The 26224-nt window shown below is 44.7% G+C and overlaps 1 protein-coding gene across 3 annotated transcripts in view; it reads right to left on the bottom strand.

The window, feature by feature from the left end:
- The window catches only part of SRPX (sushi repeat containing protein X-linked), a 97441-nt gene that overhangs the window by 4066 nt on the left and 67151 nt on the right, over positions 1–26224 (bottom strand). For all 3 annotated transcript variants that reach the window (XM_079765824.1, XM_079765823.1, XM_079765825.1), the window contains 6 exons: positions 24454–24645; positions 20699–20875; positions 16186–16312; positions 13041–13162; positions 11618–11797; positions 4566–4699 (listed from right to left, as the gene is read on the bottom strand). In XM_079765824.1, the coding sequence (XP_079621950.1) occupies positions 4566–4699; positions 11618–11797; positions 13041–13162; positions 16186–16312; positions 20699–20875; positions 24454–24645 (932 nt within the window). The remainder of the gene's footprint in view (positions 1–4565; positions 4700–11617; positions 11798–13040; positions 13163–16185; positions 16313–20698; positions 20876–24453; positions 24646–26224) is intronic.

Genomic DNA, 26224 nt, shown 5'->3' with positions numbered 1-26224 from the left:
TGGCCCTTGGCAAGAGCCACAGGAACATGGCCCATTCAGTCCCGTGCCAGGAGGTCTCTCATCAGGAGCAGCAATGGCCACAGGGAACACAATGTAACATAATGGGGGGGGGGGGGGAATATGAACCTCCTGAATTATTATTTTTAAAAAAATATATTTTATTGATTTTTTTTTACAGAGAGGAAGGGAGAGGGATAGAGAGTTAGAAACATCGATGAGAGAGAAACATCGATCAGCTGCCTCCTGCACACTCCCTACTGGGTATGTGCCTGCAACCAAGGTACATGCCATTGACCGGAATCGAACCTGGGACCCTTGAGTCGCAGGCCGACACCCCATCCACTAAGTCAAACCAGTTAGGGCCTCCTGAATTATTAGAACACCATTAAAAATTTTTTTATTGATTTCAGAGAGGAAGGAGAGAGAAAGAGAGATAGTAACATCCATGATGAGAGAGAATTATGGATTGGCTGCCTCCTTCACATCACCCCACTGGGGATTGAGGCCAAAACCCAGGAATGTGCCTTTGACCAGAATTGAACCCGGGACCCTTCAGTCCACAGGCTGACACTCTATCCACTGAGCCAAACCGGCTAGGGCAGAACACCATTTTTTAAATGACAATTCCACTGAAACAACCCTATATTGGATGACAGAATTGGTAAAACAAATAAACAAACAAAAGACTTAGGAAAGGTAAAAATACACTTTTTATTATTCTAACTGAAACATGTAAGTTGATCAAACCTTCACTTGAAGGCTCTGGTTTAAATACAAATATAGCCCTAGCTGGTTTGGCTCAGTGGATAGAGCGTCAGCCTGTAGACTGAAGGGTCCTGGGTTTGATTGCTGTCAAGGACACATGCCCAGGTTGCAGGCTCCATCCCCAGTAGGGGCAATGCAAGAGGCACCCGATCCATAATTCTCTCTCCTCATGAATGTTTCTCTCTCTCCCTCTCCATTCCTCTCTGAAACCAATAAAAATATATTAAAAAACAAATATAAATATATTGAGTGGTGGGAGGTCACACATAAACACCTAGATGCCCACTATTCAATCCAACCTGTTGATTGGTAATTTTGCTGGTCCCCAAAGTAATAGACTAGACTAGGGCAGGGGTCAGAAGACCTTTCCCACAAAGGTCCAGGGAGCCAATATATTAGACTCTGCAGAGCTGGATGGCCTCTGCCCTAATCCATTGTGCCATAGTGGTTCACAAACAGCCATAGACAATGCACAGATGAATGTGTGTGCCTGTGTCCCAATAAAGTTTTACCTACAAAAGTCATAGTGTGCCCACATAGAGGAAAAGGAAGTTGTTTTGGATTAATCATTTTTTAATGTAACAGAAGAGGTCAGAAAATGTATGATCATGGAATATAGACTGGAAGGCCAATTTCTCACACACTGGAGTGGTGTGAGCTTGTGTTACCTGAACAACAAGTCCTGTAATTGGGACAAGAGAATATGAGGATGGAGGTAGGGTGTCAGGATTGGGGCTAAAGACACCATGAATTGGGTTCCTATTTAAGGAACCTGAAAAAAAAATATATATATATATATTTTTTTAACTAGAGGCCCGGTGCATGAAATTCGTGCACAGGTAGGGTCCCTAGTTTTGGCTGGAAATCAGGGCCGATCAGGTTCCCTGCCTCCCCACCTCCTCCTTCCCTTGCTCTGCCACTGGTCCCCCGCCATGTTCCATGCTGCCCCCCCTGGTGGCCAGCGCACTTCATAGCGAGCTATCAAACTCCCGGTAGAACTCCTGAGGGGACAATTTGCATATTAGCCTTTTATTATATAGGAGGATTGATTTCAGAGAGTAAGGGAGAAGGAGAGAGAGATAGAAGCATCAATGATGAGAGAGAATCATAGATTGGCTGCCTCCTGCACACCCCCATTGGGGATAGAACCTGCAAACTGGTCATGTGCCCTGACTAGGAATCAAACCATGACCTCCTGGTTCATGGGTCGCTCAACCACTGAGCCACGCCAGCCAGGTGAACCTGAAAAATTTTGTATGGTTGTTCAGAGTTTATGGGAATTTCTTCAAGTACACGAAAAGAATGAAGATTTAGGATTCATTGAATTAATGCTGAACTGAGAAGTAAAATTGTAGCTTTTGATTAAATCAAGATTGTTGTAAACACATAGTTGTATTCACTGTAATAAATGAAATATTCCTAAAAAAAAAAAAAACCACAAATGTACAGCACTGTGTCCACACCCCAATGCACATCCTCTCTCTTTAGCATTCAGTCAGGTTAGCCACTCTTAATTGCAAAGAAGCTTAAGGACAAAATCAAGCACTTTCCAGTTTGATCCTTTCAGTATCTACTTGTTTGTTAATCCTCACCTGAGGATATTTTTCCATTGATTTTTTTGGGAGCGTGGAAGAGAGAGGGAAAGACAGAGAGAAACATGATGTGAAAGAAACACATAGATTGGTTACCTCCTGCACATGCCCCAACCAGAGCCTGGACTGGGGAGGAGCCTACAACCAAGGTATGTGCCCTTGACTGGAATCAAACCCAGGATTCTTCAGTCTACAGGCTGACGCTCTATCCACTGAGCCAAACCAGCTAGGGTTCTAGTTGTTTTTAAAATTATTTTTATTATTTTTTTAATTTAAATTCTTTATTGTTTAAAGTATTACATATGTCTCCTTTCCCCCCCATTGACCTCTCCTCTGTCGCTCCCACCCCTAAGCACAAGCCCTAGTTGTTGTTTTTTAAAGACATTGGTTGCCTCATTTAGTAGTTACAAAGTTTGCACAGCTGGGAAGGGCACATTTCCTACAAAAGTGTTCCTCAAATTTTCAGGTGCTTAGTGTGGGAATAAACAAATCATCTTTTCTGTTAAAGAACAGTTTAGACAGCCGCCATTTTGGACTGCGTGACTTGGCAGCCGCCATGTTGGCCACATGGCTTACAACTCCCCTGGGAGCCGCCATCTTGAAACAGCAAAGGCCAACCCCTCCCTTTGAATTAGCCAATCACAAAAGACTGCACCTGAGCTACAATCAAAAGCAAGGGACAGGTCACATGCGTCAGGGATTATAAATCCTGAGCAGACCACCTGCTCGGTATGCACACACTTCTAGACCATGTGTGTGCACCCTTCTATGTAGAAGTAAAGATGTTTGCCTTGCTGCCTGGTTCCTGGGTATGTTTTGTGTTCTACCAGGACCCCTGACTTGGGGTGCTTGCCTTATTTCTAACATTAGGAATCACCTGATTGAATGAAAATGTAGATCCTTATCCAGTAGGTCTGAAATGGGGCTTGAGAATTTGAATTTCCACTGAGCTCCCAGGTGAAAGGTGAGGAGGGGGCGGGGGGGGGGATGTGGGTAGAATATGGGACCTGAGGGCTCCTGGACTCCCCTTATCCCTTGAGCCAAGCTTTTGGGCATATGCTGGACAGGTTCAGCAAAGACAATTGTTTTTTGGCTGGGCCTGGACAGCATGGCAGTGAGGCTCATTAGTGAAGACAAACTAATTTCATTCATTGAAAAAATGATCGGGTTTGTGCTGGGGAGGAGTCCATGTTAATCAGGTTATGCTCCAGAACCAGAAAGGAATATTGATAACTGTAATGTACCAGTGCCTGAAGCTCAAGGTAAACGGATTAGGCATTGAAGCTGGCCTTTACTTTTTTTTTTTTTTTTTTTTTACTATATGATTTCATTTATATATGGAACCTATAAAAGGCGAATTCATAGAAACAGAGACTGGAATGGTGGGTACCAGGGGCAGAGGTATGGGAAATGGGGAGATGTTGGTCATAAACTTTCAGTTTTAAAATGAATAACTTCTGGGGATTGAATGTACAGCATGGTCATTTTAGTTAATAGAACTGTTTAATGTATTTCAAAGTTGCTAAGAGAGTAGGTCTTAAATATTCTTACCATCACACAAAAAATGGCAGTTATGTGACATGATAAAGATGTTAGCTATCCTATGGTGGTAATCATTTGCAATATACAAATGTATCAAATCAAGACATTGTACACTTTAAATTTACACAATGTCAATTATATCTCAACTAGTGGCCTGGTGCACGGATTCGTGCACATTGAAAGGAAATTAATTAGAAGAAAGATTCATGTGGTAATTATGTTACTGCAAAAATTACATGTCAAAATAGTATATATATAATATAGTATTATAAAATTAAAATACAAAATTAAATTGCCAGTGCGCATCATATGTACCAGCCAGTTGGTTGTGTGCAATTGGCTCCAGTGAGAGCTTTATATGTATCGTGCATGTGGGAGCCAACATTTATTTTTAAATTGCCAGTACGTGTCTTATGTACCAGCCAGCCCGTCAGTTGGATGGACGGTTGGTCACTTAGCCAGATAGATAGATAGATAGATAGATAGATGATAGATAGATATAGATATAGATAGATAAAGGTGGGGCACAATTTTTTTTTTAATTCCTGCTCTTTCCTTCTCTTCCTGATAGAGTTAAATATCTTGCTGGCCTTTATTTTTCATGAAATAACTGGGCCCTTCCTTCCTATTAGAGGTCCCTTCCTTGTCTTTGCCCCAAGAACTCACCTGTAGCATTCCCAGCTGCAGCCTGTAGAGCAGGTTTCGGGCTGTAGGTGTAGACACAATGAGGATTCTCCTTTTCTCATAAAACTGATCCAGAAGTGCCGCAGCTGTTCTGACACCCACATTGATATTCATAGCTGTGATTAGAAAAGGCCATATCGGTTAGAAATGGTCTACTCATCCTTGTATGCATATATTCATGGCCCATAGACACAGACCATGGGGTGGTGAAGGCCTGGAGGGGAACAGGGGAAGAGGCTGGAGGGAGTCAATAGGGGAAAAAAGGGACATATGTAATACTTTCAACAGTAAAGAATTATTTAAAAATATAATAAATGAATAAATTTTATAGGACTCCCCAGATTGCTCATCCAGAGGTGAGACCCAATAGCTTTCACCTCATTAGATTTAGACTCCTGCCTAAATAAAAAGCAGGAGAAACAACTGGATTTCCTTTTTTTTTACATTTTTATTAAATTTACTGGGGTGACATTGGTTAATAACATGATATAGGTTTCAGGTGTACAATTCTATACTACATCTTCTATATATTATATTGTGTGTTCACACCCCAGGTCTTGATTTCCTTTTCAGAGCATCTCTTAGTGTCCTTGAGCCTGTCACAACTTAAGAAGAAAGGAAGAAAGAAATGGTCCATTCGTTAAAGCATCAAACAGAAGGTCAAATGACAGCGGGAAGGTTAGGGAGAGGTGGGGGAGATAAGAGATCAACCGAAGGACTTGTATGCAAGCATATAAGCATAACCAATGGACACAAAACTCTGGGGGGTGAGGGCATGTATGGGAGTGGGGTGGGGGGGGGCAATGATAAGATATGTACACATATAATACCTTAATAAAAAATGAAGAAAAAAAAAAGAAATGGTCCATTCGTTCTGGCTCCACCTAGCCTATGATGACACGCAGAACCATATGTATAAGAAGTGGGCCCTGAGATAAAGATTCCATTGCAAGCAGTTATTCACCAGGTGGTCTCAAGAAGCACTGGTAGAGTGGGGAAGTATATTAGTTTCCTCTTTTTTTGAGTTTTTTATAAAGTTTATTTACCTTATTTAGATAAATTGTTTTATCAAGACTTATGAGTATACTAGAATTATTTCTAGTTATAATTTACCAAAATGTACATGAGAATTATTTTCTGCCATGAAGAAAATGTGATATTTCAAGTGAGAAGGAAATTGGGGAGAGGGGCAACTTTGGGGGCTTACAGCCTAGTTCAGTATCTAGTTAAACAGTAATCTTACTGCCCCATTCTGACTGACTTGGGCAGAGCTACAAAGCCCACTCTGAGGGGCCTGCCCTAAGAATATATATATATATATCAAAACATCCCGGGGAAACCAAGATGGCAGCAAAGTTAAACAACTAAACTGCCGCCGCACACAACAATTTCAAAAATACAACTAAAAGACAAAGCGTCTACCACCCAGAACCACAGGAAAGCTGGCTGAATGGTAGATTTACAACTAAGAAGGAAAAAGAAAGAACAAACGCGGAAGGGCTGAGGTACGGGGGCGCATGAATCGGGCTGGTGGCGGGCAACGGGACGCGCAGCTTTTTTTCCAACCCGAAGGGAGATAAGCTCCCGATCACTCTGAAATCCAGTTTCTGGGGACGAGAGGGGGACCCAGACACCTACGGGGAGAAGCTGGACTCTCGGCCATCGTGTCGGAAAATGAGAGTGACTTTCTTGCAGAGGTGCGCCCAGCAATCAGTGTTTACTGCGCTGGAGCACAGGACGCAGGGACTTGGAAACGGGAAAGGCAGAAAAGGCAGACTAGCAGCCATTGCTGTTTGCCACGCCCTAGCCTAGTGACGCCCTGAGACCCCGCCCCACCCTGAGACCCGCCCCGCACATTCTACAAACCCGCCCAGGCTCCAAACAGCAGCTTTTGCATATAAATGGCCTGCCCTGTGGCAGCTTAACCAAATAAACTGCAGCTCCAGTCACACTGCTCCAAAACCACTCAAGCAAAGAGGAGAAAACTGCAGTTTTTGCTGTAACTCCTGCTGAGTGGCCTCAGACAGTAGCTGACCTGCACCCCATTGGAAATCCAGAAACGAGGGCATCTAGTGGTCGGTGTGAGATGACACCAGATTTCAACCACTCACATAAGGGACACATTCAAGAGGCAGACTCAGTGAGCACCAAAGCCCTACTGCAACAAGTCCTGGCCCATAAACGTGTCTCCAGCACAGCAATTCTTCCTTTATAGACACAGCAGGTCCTCACAGCCAATTGGCCTGGAGGTCAATTCCTCCCAGTGACACCAACAACAATCAAGACTTAACTATAACAAGGCTGTACACACAGTCTAAAAAGGGGTGCACCAAGAGCGTCCACCTCAGGTAACTGGGAGGCTGACCCGTTGAACCAATAGGACACAATAGGACACAAAGCTACCCTACCAACTCAGGGAAGCAGCGAAAATGAAGAGGCAAGGAAACAGATCCCAAACAAAAGAAATGGAGGAGAACAAATGACTGGACATAGAGTTCAAAACCACAGTTATAAGGTTTTTCAAGAATTTCATGGAAAAAGCCAATAAATTTAATGAGACCCTTGAGGATATGAAAAAGGTCCAACTAGAAATGAAACATACACTGACTGAAATAAAAAATATTACACAGAGACCCAGCAGCAGACTAGAGGAACGCAAGAATCAAGTCAAAGATTTGGAATACAAAGAGGCAAAGGATACGCCTCCAGAAAAGCAAGAAGAGAAGAGAATTCAGAAAGTGGAAGATAGTGAAAGAAGCCTCTGGGACAACTTCAAGCGTACCAGCATCCGAATTTTTGGGGTACCAGAAGAAGAGAGAGAGCAAGACACTGAAAACCTATTTGAAGAAATAATGACAGAAAACTTCCCCCACCTGGTGAAAGAAATAGACTTACAAGTCCAGGAAGTGCACAGAACCCCAAACAAAAGGAATCCAAAGAGGACCACACCAAGACACATCATAATTAAAATGCCAAGGGCAAAAGACAAAGAGAGAATCTTGAAAGCAGCAAGAGAAAAACAGTTAGTTACTTACAAGGGAACACCCATACGATTATCAGCTGATTTCTCAACAGAAACTATGCAGGCCAGACGGGAATGGCAAGAAATATTCAAAGTGATGAATAGCAAGAACCTACAACCAAGACTACTCCACCCAGCAAAGTTATCATTCAGAATTGAAGGGCAGATAAAGAGCTTCACAGATAAGAAAAAGCTAAAGGAATTCATCACCACCAAACCAGTATTACATGAAATGCTGAAAGGTATTATTTAAAAGGAGGAAAAAGAAGAAAAAAGTAAAGACAAAAATTATGAACAACAAATACATACCTATCAACAAGTGAATCTAAAAGTCAAGTGAATTAAAAATCTGAAGAGCAGAATAGACTGATGAACGTAATAGAATCAGGGGCATAGAATAGGAGTGGATTGATAATTCTCAGGGGAAGGGGGTGTCTGTGTGGGGGGTACAGGAAGAGACTGGACAATATCATACACCCATGGATAAGGATATCGAGGGGGGGAGGTAAGGGCAGAGGGAAGGGTGGGAACTGGGAGGAGGGGAGATATGGGGGCGGGGAAAGGAGAAACAATTGTAATAATCTGAACAATAAAGATTTATTAAAAAAACAAAAACAAACAAACAAACAAAAAAACATCCCCCCATTGGCAGTTCAGGCTTTGGATCAGAATCCCCTGGACTAGCAGTGCTGCATAATAAAGGTTTTCTTTCCTGATTCCTCTGAGTGCTGACTGATGGTTCTCCTGGGCTATTTGAAGAATTGCTGCCACAACACAAGGAACTTTGGAAACACTAAAAATTATTTTAAACACTTAGAACTTGGACAGTAAGATCTAAAATATAATAAAAGTTGGTGTTTGGGTCATTATTTAAGACTTAAAATTTTTTGGAAACACCTTATTATTCTAAATTCCTTATTACTCAATTTTATTTAAGTGGTGAATTCCTCTAACAATTTATATTCCACTAGAAGCCCGGTGCACGAAATTCGTGCACGGCGGGGGGTTGTCCCTCAGCCCAGCCTGTACCCTCTCCAATCTGGGACTCCTGGAGGGATGTCCGACTGCCCGTTTAGGCCCGATCCAGATCGGGCCTAAACGGGCAGTCGGACATCCCTCTCACAATCCAGGACTGCTGGCTCCCAACTGCTTGCCTGCCTGCCTTCCTGATTGCCCCTAACCACTTCTGCGTGCCAGCCTATCACCCCCTAACCACTCCGCTGTCAGCCTGGTTGATGCTTAACTGCTCCCCTGCCAGCCTGTTTTCCCCCAACTTCACTCCTCTGCCAGCCTGGTCACCCCTAACTGCCCTCTCCTGCAGGGTTGATCACCTCCAACTGCCCTCCCTTGCAAGCCTGGTCCCTCTCAACTGCCCTCCCTTGCAGGCCGGGTGCCTCCCAACTGCCCTCTCCTGCTGGCCATCTTGTAGTGGCCATCTTGTGTCCACATGGGGGCAGGATCTTTGACCACAGGAGGCAGCTATATTGTGTGTTGCAGTGATGATCAATCTGTATATTACTCTTTTATTAGATAGGATAGAGGCCTGGTGCACGGGTGGGGGCCAGCTGGTTTGCCCTGAAGGGTGTCACAGATAAGGGTGGGGGTTCCCTTGGGGTGTGGGGCGGCCTGAGCGAGGGGCCTGTGGTGGTTTGCAGGCAGGCCACGCCTCCTGGCAACCCAAGGGGAGGCCCTGGTATCTGGAATTTATTTTCCTTCTACAGTTGAAACTTTGTAGCCTGGGGCGGCAGCCATTTCTGTGGCAGTTAATTCACCTTCTACAATTGAAACTTTGTAGCCTTAAACGGGTGAGCCCGGCCAGGGTGTGTGGAAAGCTTTGCTTCCCCTGTTGCCGGTGGCAACCCTGGCCTGCTCTCTCAAGCTCCATTCTGCCGCCATTTGTTTGAATTTGTTTACCTTCTATAATTGAAACTTTGTAGCTTGAGTGGAGGCTTAGGCCTGCAACGGCTATGGAAAGCTTGGCTTGCTCTGTTACCTGGGAAACCTTGCTCTCTGTGGCTGTAGCCATCTTGGATTGGGGTTAATTTGCATACTTGCCCTGATTGGCTGGTGGGCGTGGCTTATGTAGCGGAGTGATGGTTAATTTGCATATTACCATTTTATTAGAGAGGATGTGTATATTAAATCCTTGTGAAAATCTATTCATTGGTGTTGTGTTACACAAATGACCCATGAATAGAACATTGTTTTGAATCTTGTAAATATTAGCCCTAGTAGAATTGTAAGATGCTGGGCAATAAAAACGTGGCTATCTGAAAAAGATTACAAGTGTAATATTCTTTTGCCTTTGGGGGCCTGGTTGAGCTCTAAGCCATATTAGTTTCCTTTTACTGCTGTGACAAATCACTAGGAACTTAGTGGCTTAACACACAACAATTTATTCTCACACAATGCTTACCATCACAAGTGTGAAATGGGTTTCCCTGGCCTGGAGTCAAGGTGTTGGCAGAACAACCCCCAGATTTTTAAAATATATATTTGTATTGATTTCAGAGAGGAAGGGAGGGAGAGAGAGATAGAAACATCCATAAACATCCATGATGAGAGAGTATCATGGATTGGCTGCCTCCAGCACTGCCCCCCCCAACTGAGGATCTAGCTGTGACCTCCTGGTTCATAGGTTGATGCTCAGCCACTGAGCACCACCGGGGCCTGGCTGTGTCCATCATCATTTTCTCTGGCTCTGACAGCAATTCTGCCTCCCTCTTCTAAAGACCCTGGTGATGACATTGGGCCACCCTGGAGATACAGTATACTCGGCCCACCTCAAAATCTTTAACATCAAGACTCATGCAATGACCCTTTGGCCATGTCAGGGAACCTATTCACAGGTTCTGGGGATTATCTGTGGACATGGGGAAAAGGGGCCGGAGAGAGTCATTATTCTCCCCACTTCAGGACATGGAAAGAGGTAAGTTTCTTTCTTTCTTTCTTTCTTCTTTCTTTCTTTCTTTCTTTCTTTCTTCTTTCTTTCTTTCTTTCTTTCTTTCTTTCTTTCTTTCTTTCTTTCTTTTCTCTTTCTTTCTTTCTTCTTTCTTCTTTCTTTCTTTCTTTCTTTCTTTCTTTCTTTCTTCTTCCTTCATTTCTTTCTTCCTTTCCCTCTCTTTCTTTCTTTCTTTCTTTCTTTCTTTCTTTCTTTCTTTCTTTCTTTCTTTCTTTTTCTTTCTTTCTTTCTTTCTTTCTTTCTTTCTTTCTTTCTTTCTTTCTTTCTTTCTTTCTTTCTTCTTCCTTTCCCTTCCTTTCACTTCCTTTCCCTTCCCTTCCCTTCCCTTCCCTTCCCTTCCCTTCCCTTCCCTTCCCTTCCTTTCTTCCTTCTTTCCTTCCTTCTCTCTCTCTCTCTCTCTCTCTCTCTCTCTCTCTCTCTCCTCTCTTTCCTTTTCAATTGTCATCCGATAATATTTTTCCATTGATTTTCAGAGAGAGTGGAACAGAGAGGGAAATAGACAGAAACATCAATGTGACAGAAACACATTGATTGGTTGCCTTCTGCATGCACCCCCACCAGGGCCTCGGCTGGGGGAGGAGCCTGCAATCAAGGTAAGTGCCCTTGACAGGAATAAAATCCAGGCCCCTTTGGTCCTCAGGTTGGTGTTCTAGCCACTGAGCCAAACCAGCCAGGGCTGTAACCTGGTTTATTTATTTTTCCCCACCTACCTCAGATATAGCAGTGAAAACATGAAAAGTAACACATGCTTTATAAATTCAATGCATTTGCCCAGCTGGCACTGGCGTGGCTCAGTGGTTGAACATCCACCTCCATCCCCAGTAGGGGAGTCATGCTGGAGGCAGCCAATCCATGATTCTCTCTCATCATTGATGTTTCTCTCTCTCTCTTCCTTCCTTTCTGAAATCAATAAAAATATATTTAAAAAAAGAGGGATGGCATTGAACCTTTCCAAGCATGTAGAATGAAACCCTTCCTCCCTATACTTGAATCCAGAAGCAAGGGGTTTCCAGGTTCTGCTGCAGGGGACAGAGTGGGCTGCACACGTACCTGCACATGTGGGCTCTGTGCCAGACCAAGCCAGGTTAGACTGACATACTCGGGCAGGGCTACCCTGGAGCTCATAGCCGCCAATGCAGGAGAACTCGCAAGTGGCTCCATAATTATCCCCGTCGCTGGAGCACTTCATGTAACCATTCTCGGGGGCGTTGAGTTTTCCACAGCGTTTGACTGTAGGAACACAAGCCCAAGTAAGTCTCAATGCTGAGCTCGGCTCCACAGAGTAACCAGGAAAAGTGAGATCTCAGATGCCCCAGCTTTGTCATCAGGCTTCTACATCATGGTGTGAAATGAGTGAGGGGCAGGCATGGCTATCTGGCCAGGGGGTGGGCCTTGGAATGGTTATTGTTCATGCCAGAAAGACCATTGAGATAAACTAGTTTAGCCCTATGTTTTATATGAAGAAGTTGAACACAGAAGATTACAGAGTAAAGATGGTTTGTAATTAGCCCTAGCCAGTTTGGCTCAGTGAATACAGCATTGGCCTATGGACTGAAGGGTCCCGGGTTCAATTCTGGTCAAGGGCACATGCCTGGATTGAGGGCTTGATCCCCAGTAGGGGGGGCGGGGCATGCAGGAGGCAGCTGATCCATGATTCTCTCTCATCATGGATGTTTCTAACTCTCCCTCTCTGAAAACAATAAAAAAATAATAAATAAATATTAAATAAATATTTTTCCAATTAAAAAAAACAAAACAGTTAGTAATTAGCTGCCCAAACCATGAGGCATAAAATAAACTTGAAAAATGATTTTTTTTCAGGTAGACCCAAGGTTTTAGGATAACAAAAATATGGTCCAGTGGCCCAATTTAGAGGGCTTCTTACTTCCATTCTAGAAGTACTTGAAGGCGGTAGCTGGTCACCCAAGCCCAGGGATGGAAAGGTTATCAAATAATATGTTTCTAGGATGGCCAGAGGTGGGCTCATGTGAGACTAGCTTATTGCTCTCTCAGACTCCTTAAGTAAGTGGCCATCCCTGAACCTCATCCAGGTTTATATTGTGAAATTCAGGCATTAAGAATTGAATCCCAATATAAGTAACAAAATAAATGGATGAATTGAGTGGACCCCGAGACATGGAAGCATGGAACAGAGTGCAGAATCTCAGAGGGAAGACAGGGGAGGGTGGGTGGGAGGTAATCAACCAAAGATCTTGTATGCATATATGCATGGCCCATGAACACAGATAATGGAGTGGTGAGGGCCTGGGGCACGAGGAAAAGGTGGGCTGGAGGGGGTCAATGGGGAAAAAAAGGAGACATATGTAATACTTTCAACAATAAAGAATTATTTTTTAAAAAGAAAAAAAAAAGTGAATCCAAGCTGGGAAGTATCCATATAATAGTGGGTGCTCACAGAGGGTTCCCTTTGTTCTTGTAAAGAGGGTGGAAAGCCAATAAGCAATAGTCTTACCTCTTACTTTAACTCGAAATTTGCAAGTGCCCTTGTTCTCTGCTCGGTCATAAACAGTATACTGGATCTTATGGTCTCCTTCTGGAAAATTTGAGCCTGGGGGGAGGCCTTTGAGAATAACACTTAAAGAGGGGAAAAGAACAGAGCAAAGACAATCATTGTGGTCCTAGCAACTCTTAGGCCATTGTGGGCCTAATGATCATAGATAATCATGATAGGCATGTGTTGAGCACCCAGCAGAGGATGCCAGGACACAGAGGGGCAACCATTAGGCCAGTGTAACTAGAACAAATATGGAATAAAGAATATAATTTTTGCCCTAGCTGGTTTGGCTCAGTGGACAGAGTGTCAGCCTGCACACTGAGGAGTCCTGGGTTCGATTCTGGTCAAGGGCACATGCCCTAGTTGCAGGATTGATCCCCAGTAGGGGGCATGCTGGAGGCAGCCAATCCATGATTCTCTCTCATCATGGATGTTTCCATCTCTCTCTCCCTCTCCCTTCCTCTCTGAAATCAATAAAAATATATTTAAAAAAAAGATAATGTGCAAAATGAGACTAAAGATAGACTCCAAGATACAACAACAAAAAAGAATATAATTTTCTAAGCTTTACTTTGTTTTAGAAGAGCTGTTTGAGACAAGAAAATGGAACTCTCCAATTCCTGGGAAGTTTATATTTAATTTTCTCACTGGATGGTAGAACAGAGGATGGAGGAAGCAGAGAACCTAGGGTCTTAGTCGTCAGAGTATAGTCTAAGCAGTCCTTCACTAGATGGGCCTGCAGAAGGAACTGGAACTTTCTTTTTCTATCAGGGCCAGTAGAGACCTTTCCGTAGCAAAAGTTCAACTTCATGGTGATTCCTTGGTGATACTACTAATGATAAGTATACTAATATTGTTCTTTGTAGTTATACAAACCTTATATATGTCAGGCATTGTTCTAGGCATTTCCCATATAGTAGTTTATTTCATCGTCACCACAACCCTATGGGGTATGTATTATTATGGCTGCATCCATTTGCAGCAAGGGTTCATGATCTGAAGAAGGGGCCATGCACAAATGAAAACACTAGACAAAAAAATATGAATTTAGAAGGCATGGGGGGCCAGGTGGAAACTTCACTCTAGTGGAGAAGCTCCCTGACTTCTGGGTCCAGTCTGCTTTTATTCACTTGAATACACATTTGTCCTTTAGGAATGCATACAGGCATATCAAAGGTAAAGTTTGGTAAACAGTAAAAGGATTATCAGGTTAGGAGATTGCCTTGAGCCATTTGGCCAACAGCCGGGCAATATTATGCTGATTTTCAGCCTTGCTAGTCTTAGCCTCTGGCATTTATTTTCATTATTATTTTAATATTTTATTTTATTTTTTAAATATATTTTTTATTGATTTCAGAGAGGAAGAGAGAGGGAGAGAGAGATAGAATAACAATGTATGGTGTTAGATGGTACTAGATTTATTGGGATGATCATTTTGTAAGTTATATAAATGTCTAATCACTGGGTTGTGCACCTGAAACTATACTGTACCTCAACTCTAAATGAAAAAATATATATTTTAAAAAATATTTTTTAGAAAAGAAACATCAATGATGAGAGAGAATTGTGGATCAGTTGCCTCCTGCATGCCCCCTACTGGGATTGAGCCCGCAACCTGGGCATGTGTCCTTGACCAGAATTGGACCCAGGATCCTTCAGTCTGCAGGCTGGTGCTCTATCCACTGAGCCAAGCCAGCTAGGGCTCTTTACAGTTCTTAATAATGATGAAAATGTTTCCTAATAATGGACATGTGAAAGTATCATTGTTACCACTGGGGAGAACCTTATACCTTAGAACCTTGTCTAAGATGGCTGTTTACAAGGTATGAAGGGAGGGGCCTTGAGAAAGTTCCAGAAATCCTACCATGAGAGACATATCACTTTGGGCCTTAGATGCTTTAAGGTCCCAGGAAGCATGACTGAACTGCAAATAAACCTGGGAGCAATTGTACTTCAAATAGAAGTGGCTGCTAACCTCTTGGAGACTATATCTCCTTTGTGACACACAAATAACAGTCGTGAGGAATAAATCAGGGAACTCACAGGAAGCACTTATTGCACAGCTTGACACAAGAATCCTTCCTCTTATTAGGGGACTGTATAACAATACTGTGCATAAGGCGTGAGGGCCCAGCCAGCATGGTTTAGTGGTTGAGCATCGACCTATGAACCAGGAGGTCAGGGTTTGATTCCCAGTCAAGGGCACATGCCTGGGTTGTGGGCTCCATCCCAGTGCAGGGCACACAGGAGGCAGCCAGTCAATGATTCTCTCTCATCATTGATGTTTCTATCTTTCTCCCCCACTTCCCTTCCTCTCTGAAATAAATAAAAATATATATTTTTAAAAAGAAATGTATTTTTTAAAAGCATTTTAGATGTATGTTAAATTATAAGTGCAATTGACCTGGAGAATGGGGTTGAGGTGAAAAAGAAGGCAGGAGAACCTTATGCTTTTTTAAAGAAGACTCTTCTGTAACTGTTTAATGTGGACACAAGTTTAAAAAATAAATTAAAAATAAAATGTTTTGCCCTAGCTTGTTTGGCTCAGTGGATAGAGTGTTGGCCTGTGGACTGAAGGGTCCCAGGTTCAGTTCCAGTGAAAGGCACATGCCATGGTTGTTGGCTCAATCCCCAGTGTGGGGTGTGCAGGAGGCAGCTAATTCATGATTCTCATCATGGATGTGTCTGTATCTCTCTACCCTTCCCTTCCTCTCTGAAATCAATAAAAATATATTTATCTACACTAATAAAAGAGAAAGATGCAAATCAACTGTACCTTCGCGATGCCCACCAGCCAATTAGGAGTGAGTATGCAAATTAACACAACAAAGATGGCAGGTTAATTTGCATAGACAGGCACCTAGCAGCTGGGGGCAGGACGCTTGCGTCGTCACCATGGTGATGACACAGGCGTTCTGCACTGCCCCAGCCGCTCCAGGTCTCTGGGCAGCATGGGAAGGCAGAAAGGCGGCTCCGGCCCAAGGGAAGGCACTGCCGGCAGCCAGGGGAAGGAAGGCCCATTCTTGCATTAATCTTCATGCATTGGGCCTCTAGTTTATATATAAAAGAGGTAACATCATTCCATCTGACAAGTTTCACTCACTCAGTTAGAATGCCGTCTGCTGTGTCTCTTCCTTCGGGTGTATCCCAGGACACCCGGACTGTCAGCTTATTGGGTTCAGCCATACGTTCCTTCACGCTTGGGCACTTGATTCTAGGAGGTTCCATATCTGAAAACATACCAGAGTATTCTCACCATCATCAAGAAACTATCTCATCCACTTGGGGTTTGACACCCAGCATTTGACATGCCCAAAGCTCTAGGCACTCCTCATTTTTTGTTTTGTTGTTCTTTTAAATACATTTTTATTGATTTCAGAGAGGAAGGGAGAGGGAGAGAGAGATAGACACATCCATGGTGAGAGAGAATCATGGATTGGCTGCCTCCTGCACACCCCACACTGGGGATTGAGCCAGCAACCCGGGCATGTGCCTTTGATTGGAATAAAATCTGGGACCCTTCACTCCACAGGCCAACACTCTATCCACTGAGCAAAACTGGCTAGGGTGGCACTCCTCATCTTTGAAGGGTTTGTTCACTTCCCTCTGTATTTCTCTTCCTTCATCTTGATCCTTCTCTCTTGCTGAGATTTAAGATGGTTTGGGTACTCACATGTGCATGGCTAAACCTGCATTCAACTGGCCTTGCTAGGTGTTGTATAGCATAATTTATTAGCTATAGCTTCTTCTTTCCCATGTTTCTAAATTCTGCCTACTGACTTGGCAATATGGCAGTAACCCAGCAAAAGGCAGAAGGCATTCAGCCATAGTGAGTCTCTCCTGCTTTAAAAACAGCATCATAGAACATTATAGAAAGGTACCTTAGTTATCACCCACTTCAATGGAATTCAACACCACAAATATTTAGTAAGTGCCTGCCTTACCCAATGCATCATTCCAACTCCTGGGGTTGAAGTGCACAAAGGCAAGAGAATCATGTGATTCTCAAAGAGTTTACAGTCTATTAAGGGGATTATGTCAGCACACATAAAGTATGACATGAGGTAGAAATAGCACTGCCTCAGGAGAAGAAAAAGAAAATGCTATGGAGGCTTACAGAAGCCACACAATGTTATCATTTTACAGATGCATAAGCTGAGGCTCATAGAGATTAAGTGATTTATTTAAAGCCATGCATGTACATAGTGACAGTGTGAATTATAACCTAAGTTGGAGCACTTACCCCTGGAACAAGCCCTGGAACAGCTTAGGGTCAATCAGAAAGACAAGTATATAATATCTTCCACTTTCTGGTCAAATATAACCAGCAATTTCATAATAGAGAGCATATTTATTTTTTTTTTAATTTAAAGCCCAAGTGTCCATCAGTAGATGAGTGGATAAAAAAAAGCTGTGGTACATTTACACAACAGAATACTACTTGGGCATAAAAAAGAAGGAAATCTTACCTGTTGTGACAGCATGGAGGGACCTTGAGTGTATTATGCTAAGTGAAATAAGCCAGTCAGAGAAAGACAAATATCATATGATGTCCCTTATATGTGGAATCTCATGAACAAAATAAACTAAAACAAAATAGAAACAGACCCATAGATACAGAAAACAAACTGACAGCTGTCAGAGGAGAGGGGTGTTGCAGGGCTGGATGTAAAAGGTGAAGGGATTAAGCAACACCCCCCCCCAAAAAAAATTCATAGACTCAGACAACAGTATGATGATTGCTAGAGGGAAAAGGGGTGGGGGGGAAGTAGAAGAGGATAAAGGGGAGATAAATGGTGATGGAAGGAGACCTGAACTGGGGTGGGGAACACACAATAATATACAGATAAGGTATTATAGAATTGCAACCCTGAAACCCATATAATTTTATTAACCAAATGTTGCCCTAATAAATTCAATATTTTTTGATAGAAATATATATATATAATTTATTTCAGAGAGGAAGGGAGAGGGAGAGAGATATAGAAACATCAATAATGAGAGAGAATCATGGATCGGCTGCCTCCTGCATGCACCCCCCCCCCCACTAGGGATTGAGCCCACAACCCAGGCACATGCTCTTGACCGGAATCAAATCCAGGACCCTTCAGTCCCCAGGCCAACACTCTATCCACTGAGCCAAACCAGCTACGGTTAAATAGAAAAAAATTTAAAGCAGAAGGGGAGGAGATAGATTTCAATGTACAATTACATTGCCCTACTACCTTTTCTTGGAGCAACATTGTTAGAGTGAAGAGATTCTCTTAGTCTCTGTGTCATGTACACTAAACATCTGGATGATATGCTAGGTTGTTTTCTGTATCATTGAGATATACTGACACTATGAGCTCTAAATTAGGTCATCTGGGTGATGAGTCTCAGAGTTTCACAAAGCCAGTTTATGGCTATCTAACAATGATCCCTCAAAACTGGCCTAGTTTTTCTGAAGCAGGGCTTTTCAAACAGAGAAATAACAAGAAATAAATTACTAAAAATAATGGTGAATGTTGACTGGACCCTCCTCCATGCCCACCTCATGCTAACTTTCTATCTCTGCATTATTTCATCGAATTCTCACAACTACCCACTTGAGAAAGGATTGTTATTGTTATCATTCTCCTCATTTATAAACTGGAAAGCATTTCTTCACATTTGGAGTTTTCGTGTGGTCTGGGATTTTAAGACATAATCAAGGATTTTTAAATTATGTTAATAAGTCAAGTGCTTCTGTGTGTGTCTGCCTGCTGCTGACTTAGTATTTTCCTCCAACCTCTGCACACACATTCTTTTTTTTTTTTCTCACCAAGGTGACTATTGACTGTCCAGAATATGGTACAAGTGTAAAAGAGTAAGAGGGGATCACCGACCACAATGTAGGCAGCAGTGGGACAGCCCTGGATATCAGAGAGGACCAGAGTTAGCAAGAACTATAAGAATACCTGTGTGGAGTATAGGGGTGAGCATGGCAACCTACACATCCCATCTTAATGATAGAGGGACCTATAATCTGATAGATAGAGCACCTGAGTTAATCTGAAAAATAATCATATTATTTTATTTTATTTTTAAATATGTCTTTATTGATTTCAGAGAGAAAGGGAAAGGGAGAGAGATAGAAACACCCATGACGAGAGAGAATCATGGATCGGCTGCCTCCTGCATGCCACACACTGAGGATCAAGCCTGCAACCCGGCCATGTGCCCTTGACCAGAATCTAACCTGGAACCCATCAGCCCGCAGGCCAACACTGCATCCACTGAGAGATTGAGCCCGAAATTAGGGCATATGTCCTGACTGGGAATCAAACCATGACCTCCTGGCTCACAGGTCGATGCTCAACCACCGAACCATGCCAGCCGGACTAATCAAATTATTTAAAATCTTAGAACACATATACTTATGTGAATAGGGGTTTAAGCTTCTTATATGTGAATAGGAGGTTAAGTTTTCCTTAAGTTTCCTTTTCAAGGCCTGTGCAGAGTGATGGAGGAGGTGACTCAGCTGTGAATCCAGCAAGCAGAACTGATAAGCAAGGTCAGGCCAACCCACGAGGAGTCAAAACATCATCTCATCAACATCATCTCATCTCCTGACAATAGCTGACCATTTGCTAACCTCCATTTCCCAGCCCACTCCCCTTTATAGCCATGTTCCCTTCACCTTGCCATAAGGTAAGGCAGGATTTGATGCTTATAAGCACCCTGTTCTCTTGGTTGGCTGGCCTACTTAATAAACACCTTATAGATTCAACCCTGCCTTCATTTTTGGACACAGCGACAGGCAGACCGAGTCCAACCAGGGGTTTCCTGGTAACAATATCCCCCCTTCCAGGTCAATCCTCCATAGTCAGAATGAGCTTAGGTCTTTGAATGAATTTCAAGATGGTGGACATAGGTTGTGTTCAACCACCCACACTGGGGAGGACATTTTCCAAATAGAAACAATGACAATGAGGACAAAAAGAAGGCTTTCCTTCACCTGGAACCCACTTATTTTCTCTGCTTCCAGGTTTTGATGGGCTTATGTTCATGGGGATAATGTTAAACAAGCTCTTCTCCCCAATCTTAGCACCATCGGAAGGCTGTCCCTCCGTCTAGGTAGGGAAAACCTCATGGGTGATAGAAGTTGCCCGAAAGCCTGAGAGGGAGCTTGCTAGGTAATTAAAGAAAAGGGATAGGTGTTCAGGCAGAGGGAACAGCATGTGCAAAGGCATAGAAGGGCTGGTTTCAGTTGCTAGTGCGTCGGTCTGTGGACTGAAAGGTCCCTGGTTTGATTCCATTCAAGGGCACATGCCCGGGTTGTGGGCTCGATCCCCAGTATGGGATGTGCAGGAGACAGTCAATCCATGATTCTCTCTCATCATTGAAGTTTATCTCTCTCCCTCTCTCTAAAAAATCAATAATATATATGAGACAAATGTTAGATGAAAGCCATCAGCTATGGAGGATAGAGATTGAGGGTTGGTTTGGGTTGAGCCAGAGAACTTGGGATGAAGGAAGCTACTGAAAGCAAAGTTGGATGCTCTGCTTTACTCACAGGACTTTGATGCTTCCTTTCAAGCATCCTCTGCTCTTTCCAAAGTATATGCCTCCTGAGGACTGTGATAGTTTCTTACCTACACAAGAGGCTGGTTGACCACTCCAGGCCTTGTTGTCCATACACGTGACTGTCCGCTCCCCTTTCAATGTGTATCCTGGTGAACAATAGTACTCACACCGAGAGTTAAAGTAGGCGCCATCTACGCACTTGAACCCTCCATTTACTGGCATGGCAAGTGTAGGACATCGCTTCTCTGAAACACAACAAAGCAGACATTCAGCATTCCGTAGTCTTTGTCCATAGAATTTCCCAGTCCAGAAACCCTGAGAGCATAGGGTGAAGAGTTAATTTAAATACAATGGACAACTGCCCTAGCTGGTTTGGCTTAGTGGTTGAGCCTAGTCCTATGAACCAGGAGGTCACTGTTTGATTCCTGGTCAGGGCACATGCCCAGGTTGGGGGCTCAATCCCCAGTGGGGGGCATGCAGGAGGCAGCTGATCCATGATTCTTTCTCATCATGGATGTTTCTATCTATCTCTCCATCTCCCTTCCTCTCTGAAATCAATAAAAATATATTTAAAAATAATAAAATAAATACAATGGACAACCAATTTGTACTTATTAATCCCTTCACCTCTTTCACCCACCTCTCCACCCACTCCCCCCCATTTGGAAACCATGGAAAAAAGTTCCCTGCATATATGAGCCTATTTCTGTTCTGCTTATTTATTTTGCTTTTTAGTTTTAATTGTTGATAGATATGAATTTATTGCCATTTTATAGTTCACATTACTATCTTTCATCTTCTTCTTAAAGAAGACCTTTTAACATCTATCTAATAATAGAGTAGTATGCAAATCATCACTCCGCTACACTCACAAGCCACGCCCACCAGCCACGCCCCAGCCACGCCCACCATTCAATCTGAGTGAGTATGCAATTAAACTGAAAACATGGCGGCAGCCCCGCCCCCCAGCCTCTCCAGGTCTCTGGGAGTTGGAGAAGTCAGGCGCCAGCGCCTGAGGCTGGCTGCAGCCACAGAGACCAAGAAGCCGCCTGCCCCATGATCCCAAGCTGCAGCCCGCCTCAGAAGCCTCAGGTCCGCCTGCCCAACGTCCTGGGGAGACGGAGAAACCGGGCCCCAGCGCCTGAGGCTGGCTGCAGCCACGGAGACCAAGAAGCCGCCTGCCCCATGATCCCAGGCTGCAGCCAGCCTCAGAAGCCTCAGGTCCGCCTGCCCAACGTCCTGGGAAGACGGAGAAACTGGGCCCCAGCGCCTGAGGCTGGCTGCAGCCACGGAGACCAAGAAGCTGCCTGCCCCGTGATCTCAGGCCTCAGCCAGCTGGAGAAGCGGTTCACCCCACGTCCTGGGGGAGACAAGAAACCAGGTGCCAGTGCCTGAGGCTGGCTGCAGCCCGGGAGATGAAGAAGCCGCCTGCCCTGTGATCCCAGGCTGCAGCCAGCAGCAGAAACCTCAGGTCCGCCTGCCCCACCTCCTGGGGGAGACTGAGAAACCCGGCCTCAGCGCCTGAGGCTGGCTGCGACCTGGGAGATGAAGAAGCCGCCTGCCCCATGATCCCAAGCTGCAGCCAGCTGGAGAAGCCGCCCTCCCCACGTCCTGGGGGAGACAAGAAACCGGGTGCCAGTACCTGAGGGTGGATGCGATCTGGGAGATGAAGAAGCCACTTGCCCTATGATCCCAGGCTACAGCCAGCTGGAGAAGCTGCCCACCCCATGTCCACCCGCCCCACGTCCTGGGAGAGATGGAGAAACCAGCACCAGTACCTGAGGCTGGCTGCAGCCCAGGAGATGGAGAAGCCGCCCACCCTGCGGTCCTGGGCACCAGTACCTGTGGCTGGCTGCAGCCCGGGAGATGGAGAAGCCGCCCACCCTGAGGTCCTGGGCCCCAGTACCTGTGGCTGGCTGTGGCCTGGGAGACAGAGAAGCCGCCCACCCTGCAGTCCCGGGCACCAGCACCTGCGGCTGGCTGTGGCCTGGGAGACAGAGAAGCCACCCACCCTGCGGACCTGGGCACCAGTAACTGCGGCTGGCTGTGGCCTGGGAGACAAAGAAGCTGCCCACCCTGCAGTCCCAGGCACCAGTACCTGTGGCTGGCTGCAGCCCGGGAGATGGAGAAGCCGCCCACCCTGAGGTCCTGGGCCCCAGTACCTGTGGCTGGCTGTGGCCTGGGAGACAGAGAAGCCGCCCACCCTGCAGTCCCGGGCACCAGCACCTGCGGCTGGCTGTGGCCTGGGAGACAGAGAAGCCACCCACCCTGCAGTCCTGGGCACCAGTAACTGCGGCTGGCTGTGGCCTGGGAGACAAAGAAGCCGCCCACCCTGCAGTCCCGGGCACCAGTACCTGTGGCTGGCTGTGGCCTGGGAGACAGAGAAGCCGCTCACCCTGTGGTCCAGGTGCCAGCACCTGCAGCTGGCTACAGCATGGTAGATGGAGAATCCGCCCACCCTGCAGTCCTGGGCGCCAGCACTTGCAGCTGCAGCACAGGCGAAGCCCCCTGTCCACCATCCCCTAAGGCTGCAGCCAGCCTGGGCGCCTATGGCTGACCAGAGGGAGAGAAGCCCGGATCCTGGGTGCCTGTGGTCAGCTGGAGGAGGGAATCCTGGGTACCAGGTGTGGGCCGAGGCAAAGGTAGTTAGGGGCAATCAAGCCAGCAGGGGAGCAGTTAGGGACAATCAGGCTGGTAGGCAGAAGCAGTTAGGGGCAATCAGGCAGGCAGGTGAGTGGTTAGGAGCCAGCAGTTCTGAATTGTGAGAGGGATGTCCAACTGCTGGTTATCCCATGAGGGGTCCCAGATTGGAGAGGGTGCAGGCCAGGCTGAGGGACACACTCCCCACTGCCCCCCCCCCCCCGTGCACGAATTTCGTGCACCGGGCCTCTAGTTTCATATAATCTTGGGGATGAAAATTTCAGATAAGGAAATATAATCAATAGCATTTGTTTTTAAAATCATATTAATATGTTCTACAGGCAAAGACTGCTGAGACCTGAATAGGACAGAAAGATGTTTGTGAATGCAGACTCTTTCCTTTCTTTCTTTTTAAATTCTTTTTTGCTGAAAGTATTACATATGTCTCCTTTTCCCCCCATTGACCTATCCACGCCCACTCCCAACTCCCAGCACAGGCCCTCACCCTCCTACTGTCTGTGTCAATTGGTGTCAATAACATTCTATAAACTATGTTTGGAGTCAGATAGGTATGAGGTTTATTGGGATAATCACTTAGTTATGTAATGTCTAATAATTGGGGTCTACACCTGAACTAATGTAATAATGTATGTCAACTATAATTGAAAATAAAAAAATGATAAAATAGTTAAGCTGGATATATATATATATATATATATATATATATATATATATATATATATATGATAGATAGGTAGATATAGATAGGTAGATAAATGATAGCTATAATGCATGGAAGCAATGGGTGGTTGAAGGTCACACAGAAGAGACATGAAGTTTTGTATCAGACTGGCTTGGGTTGGCATCACAGCTAAGCCATTTTCTTAAGTTAGGTTCCTTAGAAGCAGACCCTGAGACAATAATTTGTGTGTAAGGGAGTTAGTAAGAAAGTGGTCCCAGGGGAGACCAGGGAAGGGTGGGGGAGGCAGGACAGTAGGGGTGGAAGCCATGCAAGGTAGCACCTGACAAAGTCAGCCTCAGTCTGCTCCCTGCAAGAAGATTGGGAGCATGAATGACACATTGAATTTTCCCTGCCACAAAACGTTCAACAAACAGCCTGTAAGAGCAAACGAATCTGGCCCCAATAGGCCCTGAGGACCCAATACAGGGCTGGGTTACTCACGCTTACAGATGACCTTGTGGGACCACCGTTTGTTCGACTGGCAGATCAGCGGGGAAGAGCCATGCAGCTCATAGCCCTTCTGGCAGCGAATGTCACACCGGGTCCCCAAGGCTGTTGTGTAGTATCCTCCTTGAGGGGCCCTGCAGTACACATCTCCGTACTTCACCTTGACAGGGGAGCACCATGGGGCGTCTACAGGTGACAGAAACAAAGGAGGGGAGAGATAGGAAAGGACATCTTCAGAAAATGTGTTTCCTTGTCCTAGAAATCTCTGACTGGCTGCATTCCAGATATTTTTATATTATTAAATTTTATTTATTTACTTATTTTGCATTCCAGATTTTGGACTTCCAAATAGTGCCTCATGTTTTTTAAGATGTCTCTGGGTAGGGAGGTTAAGATCACAAGACTATGTGTCAGACATACCTGAATATGGATCCAGCTTCCTCCATGACTAGCTGTGTGATCTTGGACATGTTACTTAACCTCTCTGAGTGGATGCCTATGCCTATGTCATAGGGCTCTTCTGAGGACCCAAAAAATAATACATACTAAGTGCCTAGCACATAGTAAACATTCAAGAAACACATGTTCTTTTCAAGATTTTCCTTAATGAGACACATAATTTTCTTCAAGGCAATTGATAACATTGTGAACCCAAACCATCCATACATCGTGGCAGGAGAGTGACAGCTGTTAGAGGGGAGGGGGTTTGGGGTGGCTGGGTGAAAAAGGTAAAGGGATTAAACAAAAAAATTCATGGATACAGACAAGAGTAGGGTGATTCCCAGAGGGAAGGGGTGTGGAAGTAGAATAGGGCAAAGGGGGGATAAATGGTGACTTGGGATGACGAACACACAGTATAATATATGGATGATGTATTATAGAATTGTACCCCTGAAACTTGTATAATTTGCCCTAGCTGGTTTGGCTTAGTGGATAGAGCGTTGGCCTACAGACCTAAAGGTCCTGGGTTCGTTTCCGGTCAAGGGCGCATTAAAATAAAAATAAAAATATATTTAAAAAAATATATTAAAAAATTATTAGGGCAGGACTAGTTCACAGTGGGCACTGTGCAATCGATGGGGACTGGTGAGCAGCTCCTTCCAACCTGCCAGGCCTTCTTTTCACCTCAGCACCTGAGCTGTCAGAGAGTGGGGTACATGCACCATCATGTGGCCAGGAAAGAGGATAGACCACGTTTGACTATTCCAAGAATTCTCTTCCGGGGATGTGTTTCTGAGTGCTGCTCAGCCTTGTTCAGGGATGGTGCATAGACTGCATTAAAAATAAATAAATAAATAAATAAATAAATAAATAAATAAATAAATAAATAAATATAAATTGTTCTATTAATTTCAGAGAGGAGGGACAGGGAGAGAGAGATAAAAACATCAATAATGAGAGAGAATCATGGATCAGCTGCCTCCTGCACGCTCCCCACTGGGAATTGAGCCCACAACCCGGGCATGTGCCCTTGACCTGAATCAAACCTGGGACCCTTCAATCTGCAGGCCTACGGTCTATTCACTGAGGCAAACCGGTCAGGGCCATAGACTACATTTTTGAGCTTTGTGCTGTCCTGTCTCATGATGTAATGTTTTGTCAACAGCCTCAAGTGGGTCCTAGAGTCAGGACTCAAACAGTATTCCCTGGACTTTGTCAGTGAAAATAGTGTCCTGAAGGCTTAGTGCAGAGCTGATTAAATTCAACCATGTGGCCCTAGCTGGTTTGGCTCAATAGATAAGAGTGTCGGCCTGCAGACTGAAGG

Source organism: Cnephaeus nilssonii, assembly GCF_951640355.1.
Source record: "Cnephaeus nilssonii genome assembly, chromosome: X".
NCBI lineage: Eukaryota > Metazoa > Chordata > Mammalia > Chiroptera > Vespertilionidae > Cnephaeus > Cnephaeus nilssonii.
This window is presented reverse-complemented; position numbering and strand designations above follow the sequence as displayed.